At 40.2% G+C, this 15,108-nt stretch overlaps 1 protein-coding gene across 8 annotated transcripts in view; it reads left to right on the forward strand.

The window, feature by feature from the left end:
• The window catches only part of PTPRM (protein tyrosine phosphatase receptor type M), a 568,788-nt gene that overhangs the window by 378,372 nt on the left and 175,308 nt on the right, over positions 1-15,108 (forward strand). For all 8 annotated transcript variants that reach the window (XM_075270676.1, XM_075270675.1, XM_075270678.1 and 5 more), the window contains one exon: positions 14,936-15,068. In XM_075270676.1, the coding sequence (XP_075126777.1) occupies positions 14,936-15,068 (133 nt within the window). The remainder of the gene's footprint in view (positions 1-14,935; positions 15,069-15,108) is intronic.

Genomic DNA, 15,108 nt, shown 5'->3' on the forward strand with positions numbered 1-15,108 from the left:
ACAGCGAACTAGAGTAAGAGCTATTATCCACAAACAAAGTCAAAGTCCAGACATAATTCTGATGGAGATGTTGTGCCATGACATTATGAACCGTTCATCATCTAAAACTCCAATGTGGTTGAATTAAATCAATTCTGCAAAGTAGAGTGGACCAACATTCCTCTACAGAGATGTGATAGGCCCATTGCCAGTTATCACAAACAATTTAAGTTGTTGCTGCGAGGGGTGGTCCAACCAGTTATTAGGTTCAGGGGGCAATTACATTTTCATGTAGGGTCTGGTTGGTTTGGATAGCCTAATAAATCATTATTGATAAACTGCATTTTGTATTCACTCAGGTTATCTTTGTCCGATATTGAAATTTGATAATCTGAAAAAATTTAATTATGACAAAAAAGCAAAATTAAAACAAATCTGTAAGGGGCAAATACTTTTTCATAGCCTTGTATCTGTATGTAGAAAACAGCAGACAGTAGATTGTAATTCTATGGATACATGCATACTATGTCTAATGTTACCATGTAAACCAGCATAGATACCCTCTATATGCATTATTTGTCCATGAGGCTAAGGGACCCTTCACATGGAGTTTACGCTCAATGTATTCTGTATACGATCGGTGTATTCTGTATATTTCACACGTGTAAAAATACTTGTGTGAAATGTAGTTAGCCATTGAGTTCAATGGCATGTTCATATAACGCACTTCATCTTGCGCGCTTATCTGCGAACGCAAAAAGACGCGCGCAAGAAGGGGCCCCATCACTAACACCTCTATTAATATGGTACAAGAATAGAAACCATTGGAAAAAAAACATGATGTAACTGATGTAACTTAAAAGAGATTGTCCAGCATTTCCAAAATTAAGTACAATACGTACTGATACTGATATAAAAATGAATGTTACTTGGTAAATCCCCTTCTGCTCCAGTGCCACCACTTTGCTGGTACCAATGGTCTTTACCTGCTTGTCCCACAGTTCTCCCAATCACCAGCCCCAGAGGTCTTGCACTGTACATGCAGATCTCACCTATGTTGGCTGAAGTGGTGTTGTCCATCATCATCACTGCAAGACAAGTAGGTAAAGACTAAAGAAGACCATAAGAGCAAAGGCTCTGGAGTGATTCTGGATCTACCAGGTACAACTCCAGTTACAAAAAAAAGAGGCACTGTGTAAAATGTAAGGAAAACAAGAATACAGTGATTTGAAAATATGATATAATCCTATTTTATTAGAACATAGAACACACTTGAAGAAAACACTCAAAAAATGAACTCATTTAGAAATTGACAACAGCAACATATCCCAAAAAAGTTGGGACAGGGTTAACAAAAGGCTGTGTAAGGAGGCATTCACACGGAGTATTTTGCCACAGATTCTGACACGGAATCCGCACGGGAAAAAAGCCTCCCATTGACTTCAATGGGTTGCGAATTCCGCGTCAGAAACAGCACATGGAAACTCCGTCTGAATGCTCCCAAGTAAGCGGTAGTAAAAAGTAAGTGGTACAAGTGAAAAACAGCTGGAGGGTCCTTTTTTAACTAAGTCACATGACTTTTTGTAACATGTTAGAGAGGCTGAGTCTGTGAAAACCTTCAAAGTAATTGCATTTTGGTTTTTACACAGTATCCTAACTTTTTTTGGAATAGGAATAATATTGATTTTGTTGTATTTGAGCACCTTTCCCACATTTCCTTTTTTCTTTAGTCTTTAACGATTACTAAGTCTAAATTGCTATTTATTGCCAAGTATCATTTAGAGAATATAGGTGATCATAACTAACATAATGGGAGAGAATAGACGATATACAGGCATATAAATGTGCACACCCTATAAATGAAGTTCTAGATTATTTGAGAACACTGCAGACAATTAAGGAATGTGAACCAGAGAAAAATTATGGATGCAAATTGCATTAACCTTTTAAAGCAAACATTACCATTCCCTATAATTGTCCCAATTCATCAAGCTGATGGCCATTGTTAGTGGATCCACATCCGAGTGCCAATGAAGAGAATTAAACTTCTCTTTATACACAAATTGCTCCATTTTCTTAGTGTTTTCACTGCATTTATAGTTAAAGAATCTAATATTGTGCAGGAAAAAATTAGGGCAAAAGTTTCCTGAAAGCCAGTTTGCTTCTGAAGCACATTTCTGTTGCCCGAGCACAGAGGAAATAAATTGTCTCAGTGAAACTCATGTATTATCTGCCTTCTGCAGACAACATTTTTGGACAGTGACAAATCATTCATGAATGGGTCACCGTGCATTTTATAACCATGATATGGAAAAACATCCAGACTTGCTCGCATTTATGCGCGATATTTCCTTAGAACAACTAAATGCATTCGTTTTAAAATCCGCCAAAATGAAAATAGCTGCAAACTAATATTATTTTATTCATTACACTTACACATGCAGAGCTATAAGATAGGGATACAGTATATTAACTGATTTATTTCCATTCTAGCATTTTAGGAATTAACCTTTTAACTATTTAGGCTCTAGGTCTTGATGTGGCGGAGCATGCACTTCCTTATAATGATCAATATGCAATATTTTTATAATGTTATTTGGAGCAATCAGCACCCTCAATAAATTAAATTTGCCACATCATATAGAGCATGGAGTTCAGTTGTTGGCTGAGGATAAGGATAAAAGGAAGCCATACCCTTTCCTGCTTAGCCATGCAGTGCCTTGTCCAACAAAGTCAAAAAGATATCCAAGGCTAAGGCCCCACGTTGCGAAAAAACATCTTTTTTTAGTTGCAGATTTTGATGCGTTTTTTTGAGCCAAACCAGGAGTGGATTGAGCAGAAGGGAGAAGTGTAAATGCTTTTAAGATATTTCCCATCTCTTCTGTAGCCACAAGGAGAATTGACTGAAAAACAACGCAGATCTAATATTGATGGTCTAGCCTAAGGGTTAGTTCACACGGGGAGCGGAAGGGTGGATTTTGTCACTGAGAGTTCTCAGGCCAAAATCCACCTGCCACAACTGTCACGGCTTCCGACAGTTGCGGCTTCTCCCTCGGGAGTAGGCTCAAATGAATGGGCTGACTCCGGAGGTTGCTGCCGCGAGGCGGATGCCACGGCTCGACGAGCTGCAGAATCCGCCTGAAGAAAGGGCAGCTCGCTTCTTTTTTCTGCTAGCGGCAACATGTCACTAGCGGAAAAAAGAACGCTAGTGGTCACCATAGACCACCATTGTGAGGGGGCGGATTATGACATGGATTCCGCAACATAATCCGCCCCCTCTGTGCCATGTGAACAGGCCCTAAGGATAGGTCATCAGTACCAGAAACCAGATAACCCTTTTAATACAATAATAACACTGTTGTTTTGATATCCCGTTGCAGAAAGTTATCACATTGCAAAAAGTTACAATAAGGTTACAGCTTACACTAGGTTCAGCATACGTAACATTGTCAGAAACCAAGATGAGTGGAGTCCATTATAGTCTATGGGGTTTGCGGATATACGTGGGTAATGGCTTTTTTAGGCAGACAGGCTTTCCGTCCTTTTGGTCCCCATGCGTACCTGAAGGAAGGAAACCAAGCGCTAGTGTAAACCTAGCCTAAACTAAAACTTTTGAACAACCTTTGATTTGTCAGAGTTTGTGTCATTACAAAATTTTGTAATATACTTTATTAACAACTTGTGGCTAGAGATGAGCGAGTACTGTTCGGATCAGCCGATCCGAACAGCACGCACGCATTGAAATGAATGGATGCACCTGGTACTTCCGCTTTGACGCCGGCCAGCCGCTTAACCCCCGCGTGCCGGTTACGTCCATTCATTTCAATGCGTGCGTGCTGTTCGGATCGGCTGATCCGAACAGTACTCGCTCATCTCTACTTGTGACTCCTTTCTGTGAAATCCTGCAATTCTTTATTCTTTCCCTTGTTTCTGTATTGAGAGTTGTACATTGCTTTCATTCAGGCTTCATTTCAGGTTTACTTGTATAGGGTTGTACAGACTCTTGTATATTGCAGCGAAACTGAGGCCAGGGTGTCACTTCAAACCCAGAAAGGTTCTTTTGGTGTCATGTGAAAGATGAGATTTTCTTCCTTCAAAGCCTTATTCACATGATAGTGTAAAACAGCCATGTGACGACTGTTTTTACCCATAATGATACCCCTACGGGCAAAATGTGCTCTAGCTCACAAAGATGATCCAGATATGTCAGGGCAGGTACTCTATTTGTATAATATATATATATATATATATATATATATATATATACATACACATACATGTACACACTGTATATATATTGTAAGGGGTTCAGCTCACACGGTTGGGAACAGCAATGACACCATGCAGACAGGTATTATGATAAACAAGTCCAGAGTGTTTTATTTGGGCTTTCGGCATAAAACACTGTGCCAGCAAAGAAACAAAAACAACAAAACCTAAGCCTTGTCCGGCTCTACCTATACAGTAGGTTACCTCTCTGACTAGAGCAGGTTGAGTCACCATATTAGCAGGGCAAAGTCCACACAATACCTGTTTTCCTCAGGAGTGTTTTGCTCACGCACTCCATGTGTGTATCAGGCCCATAACTGAGCTTCCTTCCCCCGTAAATAGTCCTAGGGAAGCCTCACCTGTGACTGCCCCGGACTCAGGGCAAAACCCGTGGTGGAGTAAGGGTGTGGACTGGAAGGCTCCCACTACCAACCTGCCCTCCAGTCCAGAAAAGCCAGCCCATAATATGGAACAAGAGTTCCAGCAGACTATGCTCTGCTAGAACACGATTACCCTGGCTTTCCTTTATCTCGCCTGGCTGAGGAAACCAGGCGAGATATACACTCCATCCACCACCTTACCGTACACTTTACCACAATATATATATATATATATATATATATATATATATATATATATATACAGTCCTATGAAAAAGTTTGGGCACCCCTATTAATCTTATTCATTTTTAGTTCTAAATATTTTGGTGTTTGCAACAGCCATTTCAGTTTGATATATCTAATAACTGATGGACACAGTAATATTTCAGGATTGAAATGAGGTTTATTGTACTAACAGAAAATGTGCAATATGCATTAAACCAAAATTTGACTGGTGCAAAAGTATGGACACCTCAACAGAAAAGTGACATTAATATTTAGTAGATCCTCCTTTTGCAAAGATAACAGACTCTAGTCGCTTCCTGTAGCTTTTAATCAGTTCCTGGATCCTGGATGAAGGTATTTTGGACCATTCCTCTTTACAAAACAATTCAAGTTCAGTTAAGTTTGATGGTCGCCGAGCATGGACAGCCCGCTTCAGATCATCCCACAGATGTTCAATGATATTCAGGTCTGGGGACTGGGATGGCCATTCCAGAACATTGTAATTGTTCCTCTGCATGAATTCCTGAGTCGATTTGGAGCGGTGTTTTGGATCATTGTCTTGCTGAAATATCCATCCTCGGGGTAACTTCAACTTCGTCACTGATTCTTGAACATTATTCTGAAGAATCTGCTGTTACTGAGTGGAATCCATGCGGCCCTCAACTTTAACAAGATTCCCGGTGCCGGCATTGGCCACACAGCCCCAAAGCATGATGGAACCTCCACCAAATTTTACAGTGGGTAGCATGTGTTTTTCTTGTAATGCTGTTTTTTTTGGACGCCATGCATAACGCCTTTTTGTATGACCAAACAACTCAATCTTTGTTTCATCAGTCCACAGGAACTTCTTCCAAAATGAAGCTGGCTTGTCCAAATGTGCTTCTGCATACCTCAGGCGACTCTGTTTGTGGTGTGCTTGCAGAAACGGCTTCTTTCTCATCACTCTCCCATACAGCTTCTCCTTGTGCAAAGTGCACTGTATTGTTGACCGATGCACAGTGACACCATCTGCAGCAAGATGATGCTGCAGCTCTTTGGAGGTGGTCTGTGGACTGTCCTTGACTGTTCTCACCATTCTTCTTCTCTGCCTTTCTGATATTTTTCTTGGCCTGCCACTTCTGGGTTTAACAAGAACTGTCCCTGTGGTCTTCCATTTCCTTACTATGATCCTCACAGTGGAAACTGACAGGTTAAATCTCTGAGACAACTTTTTGTATCCTTCCCCTGAACAACTATGTTGGACAATCTTTGTTTTCAGATCATTTGAGAGTTGTTTTGAGTAGCCCATGATGCCACTCTTCAGAGGAGATTCAAATAGGAGAACAACTTGCGATTGGCCACCTTAAATACCTTTTCTCATGATTGGATACACCTGGCTATGAAATTCAAAGCTCAGTGAGGTTACAAAACCAATTTTGTGCTTCAGTAAGTCAGTAAAAAGTAGTTAGGAGTATTCAAATCAATAAAATGATAAGGGTGCCCATACTTTTGCACCAGTCAAATTTTGATTTAATGCATATTGCACATTTTCTGTTAGTACAATAAACCTCATTTCACTCCTGAAATATTACTGTGTCCATCAGTTATTAGATATATCAAACTGAAATGGCTGTTGCAAACACCAAAATATTTAGAACTAAAAATGATTAAGACTAATAGGGGTGCCCAAACTTTTTCATAGGACTGTGTATGTATATATATATATATATATATATATATATATATATATATATATATACACATACACTCACCGGCCACTTTATTAGGTAACGGGTTGGACCCCCTTTTGCATTCAGAACTGCCTCAATTCTTCGTGGCATAGATTCAACAAGGTGCTGGAAGCATTCCTCAGAGATTTTGGTCCATATTGACATGATGGCATCACACAGTTGCCGCAGATTTGTCGGCTGCACATCCATGATGCGAATCTCCCGTTCCACCACATCCCAAAGATGCTCTATTGGATTGAGATCTGGTGACTGTGGAGGCCATTGGAGTACAGTGAACTCATTGTCATGTTCAAGAAACCAGTCTGAGATGATTCCAGCTTTATGACATGGCGCATTATCCTGCTGAAAGTAGCCATCAGATGTTGGGTACATTGTGGTCATAAAGGGATGGACATGGTCAGCAACAATACTCAGGTAGGCTTTGGCGTTGCAACGATGCTCAATTGGTACCAAGGGGCCCAAAGAGTGCCAAGAAAATATTCCCCACACCATGACACCACCACCACCAGCCTGAACCGTTGATACAAGGCAGGATGGATCCATGCTTTCATGTTGTTGACGCCAAATTCTGACCCTACCATCTGAATGTCGCAGCAGAAATCGAGACTCATCAGACCAGGCAACGTTTTTCCAATCTTCAATTGTCCAATTTCGATGAGCTTGTGCAAATTGTAGCCTCAGTTTCCTGTTCTTAGCTGAAAGGAGTGGCACCCGGTGTGGTCTTCTGCTGCTGTAGCCCATCTGCCTCAAAGTTCGACGTACTGTGCGTTCAGAGATGCTCTTCTGGCTACCTTGGTTGTAACGGGTGGCTATTTGAGTCACTGTTGCCTTTCTATCAGCTCGAACCAGTCTGGCCATTCTCCTCTGACCTCTGGCATCAACAACGCATTTCCGCCCACAGAACTGCCGCTCACTGGATGTTTTTTCTTTTTCGGACCATTCTCTGTAAACCCTAGAGATGGTTGTGCGTGAAAATCCCAGTAGATCAGCAGTTTCTGAAATACTCAGACCAGCCCTTCTGGCACCAACAACCATGCCACGTTCAAAGGCACTCAAATCACCTTTCTTCCCCATACTGATGCTCAGTTTGAACTGCAGGAGATTGTCTTGACCATGTCTACATGCCTAAATGCACTGAGTTGCTGCCATGTGATTGGCTGATTAGAAATTAAGTGTTAACGAGCAGTTGGACAGGTGTACCTAATAAAGTGGCCGGTGAGTGTATATATACATATATACAGTGTGTGTGTATATATATATATATATATATATATATATATATATATATATAGTGTATGCAGCCTTAATTTACAATACCAAGAGCAATTCAGAAATTTGAAAACATTTGACATTGTGTGTTTTTTGAGTGGTGAGAAAAATCTGCAGCTATGAAACTTGTGAATGCTCATTTTCTTGTTAGTATATTGCTTTATGGATGAAACTGTCACAGCACAAAAATGATAAACATTACATGCATAAAGAGGCAATAAGTCACAAGTGACATTACCGCACATCAAAGTGCATTGCATCGCTGGCTGTTGCAGCTCTGAATTATATTCTTCACTCAGAACTCAAGACAAGTAGGGATTCATTCATTTACTTCATGCAAAAGAGAATGTCTTATGTAAATTACTAATAATTTGTTGAAGCATTTGTTAAATTTAGAATAGCTGTTATAAGGCTGTATTCACACAGCCGTCATCTTGGTAGATTGCATATGGTGGTGCATTTGTTTTACATGTGTCAGGCATCAGCCACTGACTATAATTTCAAAAGTTGCCGCAATATACCAAAGCTGGAAAAATACACAACAGCTGTCATAGTGTTTGCTATTGTGTCTATCTATTACTGTATTGTATTAGCAATATAAACGTAGTGCATAGGGACCCATTCACACAGGTGACCTATTAAAGGTGCTAGATGTTCTTTATCTGGGAAATACATGAAGATGTTTGTAGCACGAGCATACTTAACTCAAGGTAACTGCATAATACAAAGTAAGGCTCTGTTCACATCTACATCCTAGGTTCCATTAAAAGCAGAAACCATGACTCAGCGATGGATCCATCATACAATGGACATTAATAGCACACGATTGACCCCGCTGACTTATAATGGTGTCTCTCTGAGTTCTGTCAGGGTATCCATCTTTTTGACAGAATGAGCAATGCTACATGCTGCAACATTCTTCCTTTCAATTATGACAGAATGTGAACACAGGTTATGTACTGGTGGAAATAGACTTTGTGCACAGAGGCATTGTGATGCTGAAAAGGCGCTGCTGCCTTTCCTAAACTTAGAAGCCATTGGCTCTACATAATGTCATTGCGGGGTATAGTATTAAATCAGCGCTTTCATCAGAATTTGCATGTCAAATATTAAGCCCTGTTCACACTTCACTTAGCTGACATCATAACTTGTGATGTATGTAGCTGTATCCCATAGAGGTGTATGTGATATACATTTGTTAGGTACATTTTTCAATGTGGTAAAAACAGGGTATGTGTACACTTACTCCCCAAGTATATGGCGAAGAGACATATGACTTTTAATATGCAAGTTATTAAGACTGGAGTATTGTATGCCAGACTTTCTAAAGGCACCGATTTGCTCAGAGAACCAGGGATTTATAAAATGGATCTGGTCTTTTCATAAACCACCCACGTGTCCTAGCACCAGAATAGAAATGTACACCGTGAGTAAGTCCGTGGCCCAGCAGGACGGAAACGCTGTTATTTGCTCACAGCGGAAATGCCACGTGAAAAATCACAGTAATTTACAATAATGGCAAAGTGGATGGGGTTCTAGCGAATCCCATGCCTGCATTGCGGTAAAAACTGTGGTGTGTATGCGCCACGATTTCCAAAGCCGACGTGGTTTTGCCCATCGCAGCATGTCAGTTATACCTACGGAAATGCCGGCGGTTTCCCCATAGGTATAATTGTAACAGAAAGTCTGCAGGACTTTCCGCAGCAGTTTTTCCCACAGTGCATTATTGCAGCGGGACATCCCATGGGGCCTTAGCCTTATACTGATTATGTTGGGCTAAGGGTAAGTTCACACTGGGTTTTTTTGGCCGTATCCGCCTCAGGTTCCGGTCCAAAAGACAGGTAGCCACAACTGAAAGCCGATGCACTGCATCGGCATCCAGCCGCGCACTCCACTCTGTATCCTAGTCCAGAAGAGGGTGTGTCTTCAGGCCGAATCGCAAGGGGAAACTGCCTGAAGAATGAGCACCTCGCTGAAAAAACTCCTGAGCGGCTCCCATTGATTTCAATGGGAGCCGTCTTTTTGATCAGAATTTTGAGGCGGATATGGCCTCAAAATCCTGACCAAATAGCTCAGTGTGAACATAGCCTAAGGCATTCCCGCCCCACCCTGTTCCCTGCCCCACCTTTCCACATTATGTAGGCCCACATCCACAAGACCTTAGGGTCCATTCACATGGAGGAAAAATTCCGCTAGTGGAAAAAAAATTCAATGGGAAGCTTTTTTTCAGCGTGGAAAATTCCTCACCGTTTTCCTCTGTGTGAATGGACCATTAAAGCGATTTATAAATAATCCCCAATATGTCTAGCTATTGTAGTCTTGGCATAAGTTTGGCGCACACAGTTGGGAAACTTCCTGGCACATACTGTATGAAAACATACATTGCAAGTATAGTGTGAACATAGCCTTATATGTTGTCAGTCCTAATTGCTTTGCTTCCATATATAATGCAGGGAAAAGTAAACCAAAGTAAAGTTTTGCATTGTCATCTATTCTACCGAGCATCACCGAATCCCACTGAATAAGTGCACTAGGGATATGCCTTGTAAAAAAGGCATCATTTTCTGACTTTCTGAAGTAAATTCCAATTTCCAGCCCATCTTTCTTCTTTGTGACAACTCACATGATGAATACTGTCACACTTTGATTAAAAAATTGGAGGCCTTGGTGAAAAAAAACTGCAAGGGAGCAGATTGACTTAGTGAATTGAACATTGCGCCTCTTATATTTTTCATCTTAAATTTATTTAGAAAAGAGAATGGATATTCCATCAGACGGGGATTTGACATTCCATCACATTATACAATAAACAGTGTAAACAGGACTCTAGGAATCAGGGAGCTGGGGAAAGCGAAGACACTAGCCGCTGCAAGGCACTGGTTATCTCATTTAGGCAGATATTAAATGTGGGTGCCAGTGGTATGATACTCAGCTGCTTCCCACTTTGTGAATAAATTGCTTAGAAGGAGTCTTTTGACTACCAGATGTGACCTAGATTTTAATTTCCAAAGGCAAAAATAGGCTATTGTACTGAAAAACAATTGCTGGTGAAATGCATGGTAAATGAGCTTATCGCGTATTTCCAGGTGTTTTAGCTAATATGTTCTAGAATTACAGCTTCACTTACGAGAAATAATTAAGGAGAATGGTCCAGGAAGACGAGATACTTATTATGTTGTTAATGTGGTGTATTTGTCAGAAACAAGAAAGCATGAGATGTAAATGAAATGCATGAGATGATGTGAAGTTTTGGGCTTGGAAGGATGTGACTTGCAGACACACGACAAGTTGTGCTTCCTACGTCTGGTGCACTTCTTACAGAAGAGATCAAGAACTGCAGTGGAATAAATCAATGTTTGTCACAAGACCTTTATGCTTTTATAATAAGGATCCTAACTCTGTTGGAGTGGCAGGCACACATGAATTCATTTTCCTTGTACCATTGCTGATATTTCAGCCACAACCTGGAATAACACTGATAAGGTTTTGGCACGCAATCAATGTCGTCGCTTTAAGGTTAGATATGCAACAGCCTTTAGGGATTCCAAAATAACTATTCAATAATTCATATCAGATTTTTTACTGGATTGCTGTTTCATAAAGATGGACATTATAGAGGGTGGTCTACTGTTCGTGACCTCATACCCCCCACCCACACCTACTACCATTCCGTAAGAATGTGAATGGCTTTATTGTATTTTCTCTGTATACGATGCAGAAGAAAAATGAGAAAATAGTCACAAGGCATCAGACAACTAATAAACAATTGTTTCAGTGCCAATTTTAGAATTGTTGGGATTGTTAAATACATATCGTAATCCAAAGCAAAATCCATCCCACCTAAAAACATAAAAGAAATGTTAAGCAATCGCAAGCAAATGTAGCTATAGGGGGTGCAGAATTTGTCATTGCTACCAAGTTCTGCGTCTGAAGGGGCCCAAAAATCTTCCCTTTATAATATAAGACGACATCAGTATAGGTAGCATACCTGAAGCAGAATCCGTTATAGATTTTGCATTGGGGTCCAGGAACACCCCTCTCAATGCAACTAGTTTATAGTACAATTAAAGAGATTTTGCCACTAAACTATGGAAGACCCATCTTCAGGATAGGTCATTGGTATCAGATTAGTGGGGCTCTGACAGTATCCACCCTTATCGATCAGTTGTTGGAACAGACCACACTATTTGGACGAGCGCTATGGCTTTCTTACAGATTACCAAGCATGCCACCAACTCTGCTAACTGGGACTATAAATGGGATTAAGATACAAGCTGGTCATGTGACCAATGAACATGACATCACCTGGCCTGTGAAGCAGATGCCTCCTTAATCTGCTGATCTATGGGTGTCCTGGGTGTTGGACCATCTTCCAATCTGGTATTGATGACCTCTCCTATGGATAAGTCAGCAGTATTTCAGTCCTGAAAAGATCAACATAATAGTACAAGACAGACAAAAGATATACAGAATAATAAATAACACGTTACGTATCACCTAAAGTAATGGCCATTGGCACAAAATTGTTTACTATGTTATGCCTTGTGCACAGCCAGAGGTAAAGGATGTAACTTGAAAAAACGGTGTGGCAGACTTACTCCTTTAAAACCGCTTAGAATTAACTCACAATTCGTGCAAATTCTGGTGTAAAAGCCCAGGACCACATCTATTTATTTGTTTTGTTTTTGCATCTCACCCAAAAAGAGGGAGTGGCTTAGCAGAAAGAGGTTAGTTGCTTATACTGTAACATTGTGTGCCAAAATGGTGGCACGTTTTTGTTTTTGTAAATGGAGGTAACAAATCGGAAGTGTGAAATTAGACAAACGTTTCCTAAATATGTCTCCCTATATCACCCGTCACCCAATATCAGCCTCCGTGATAAATCGGGTATTTTCAGACTGTCTGCTGTAAGTTTAAAGCCCCACGTTGTGGAAACGCAGCTTTTTTTGTTGCAAATTCTGCTGCACTTGTGTGAGCCAAAGTCAGGAGTGGATTGAGCAGAAGGTAGAAGTATAAGAACTTCCTATAAACTTCCCGTAACTTTTGTAGCCATTCTTTAGACAATATTAGTTAAACTGCCCCAATAAAATGAACATGACCTAAATATTCAGAGCGGTTTGATAAGAAATAGTACACACAGTTGTTTGGGGTTAGTTAGGTTGGTAGTTGAACAATTGGTGAATAATTGGTGCAGTCATATATATTGCTCCATATTGATTATCCGTGTTTAATAATATCGTGCAATGGAAATTCTGGGGCTGTTCTTTAAAGTAAAAATCATTTGTGGATGAAAGTTCTTTGTTATGAAGAAAAGTTCTTACATCTGAATATCAAACCAAAATTGCAAACACTGCGGACTTCTTTACTGTCAGCAACAGTGTATCCAATTGTCTACAATGACCGATGGCTTGTGAGGCTGGGTTCACACTACCGTAGGTGTCTGACAGCTAATGTCCACGCAAGATTTTAGCATCGGACACTAGCTGGTCCGTTCACAATTTCCATTAATTTAAATGGGATATTATGTTGTGTCCTTAAGTGTCCGTTTACAACCATGTCCGATTTTTCAAGCAGACAGAAAAATCCTACATGCAGGACTTTTCTGTCCATTTGAAAAATCGGACATGGTTGTAAACGGACACTTAAGGACACAACATAATATCCCATTTAAATTAATGGAAATTGTAAACGGACACAGCTAGTGTTTGTTGCTAAAATCTTGCGCGGACATTAGCTACAGACTATAGCTATCGGACACCTACGGTAGTGTGAACCCAGCTTTATGGTTGAGACAGTTGTATCAACCTTAGAGGCACGTTACTGTAGTTTCTATATGTACCTAAGATAGAACATTGTTTATAGACTTAGTTTCTAGGCTATGGATATTCTCTGTAAAAGGGCCTAAGGTTTCTTTGTTTACAATGTTTGAAGGTGGTGTTAGTATAGCTTGGTGTATTCATTTTAGACAGTCCCTGTACGTGCCTTCATGTATTTATATAACTTGGAAAATCCCTTTAAATATTATATAAAAATTTACAAAGTGACTTTTTGGTTACATTCTCATGAATGTATATTATAGTTGCCATTTTGTTTTTAGATTTCTTTAATGGGATTCTACCATTAAAACCTTTTTTTGTGTGGATAAGACGTCGGAATAGCCTTTAGAAAGGCTATTTGTCTCTTAACTTTAGATGTGGTCTCCGCTGCACCGTTCCTTAGAAATACTGGTTTTTATTACCAGTATGCAAATGAGTTCTCTCGCAGCAATGGGGGCAGGCCCCAGTGCTCAAACAGCGATGAGGGCTTTGTGCATGATGTCATCAAATATGACGTCATTGGGATAAATGTGATGGGCAATATGTTGCTTGTCTTGGCATAATCTATGTTATTAGTAGTCTGTGTTTGATCTGTAAGACATTTTAGTTGAAAATAACCATATCTGTCAGGAAGACATCCTGTGACCTTTCCATGCCTTCCTCCTTTTTTTGCTGGTAGCTCATCGTCTACATTAGCACGAGCATTTGTAATGCAAGGTTGACAGATTCAGTAGATATTTTACTGGTTCAATGGAGAAAAAATGCATGAAGGTGTAAGTGAGCGCCTTCTTCATCAGCTTTGTCAGTGCGTATGCCCTTGTATAAGGAACCCAGTTATCAAATCAAGGGGTCATTGCCATGATTTCCTGCATTTCAGAATATCATGCCCTTCATTTCTCACTCTGGTTGACCATGATGGTTTTAATGGATAATCCACAAGTGTAGAAAGTTATCAAGATCACAACTTTGGGCACTATTCAGCAGTTCTTGTAGAGAATAGCAAAGCTGAAACTACAGTGGATGTTCCATTATCCTAAGTTGCAGAGTTGGAGTACTTTAGGATTAGTGAAGTTCACTAAAGTTTTACCTTTACTGAGTCTGTTTTTATTTGAAGTTTTTTTTCTGAACTTTATACAAACTAATACAAGAGAGTGAGGTTGTGTCTATTTTCATTTCTGCTCTAGCTGTTCAGCGATATGTTATATTTTTCATCTATGATTTACTGAACTTGTGTATCTGTTTCTTCTTCAATACTTCATCCTTGTAGGTTCTGCAACTCGTAAGCCAGACCCTGAACCTGAAAAACAGTCAGATCACACAGTGAAAATAGCTGGAGTCATTGCAGGAATTCTGCTTTTTGTCATCATCTTCCTGGGCATTGTATTGGTCATGAAGAAAAGGTGGGTAGTTTGCTGATCTATTCCTATGTTGTTACATTGT

This window comes from Leptodactylus fuscus, chromosome 4 (assembly GCF_031893055.1).
Source record: "Leptodactylus fuscus isolate aLepFus1 chromosome 4, aLepFus1.hap2, whole genome shotgun sequence".
Lineage (NCBI taxonomy): Eukaryota > Metazoa > Chordata > Amphibia > Anura > Leptodactylidae > Leptodactylus > Leptodactylus fuscus.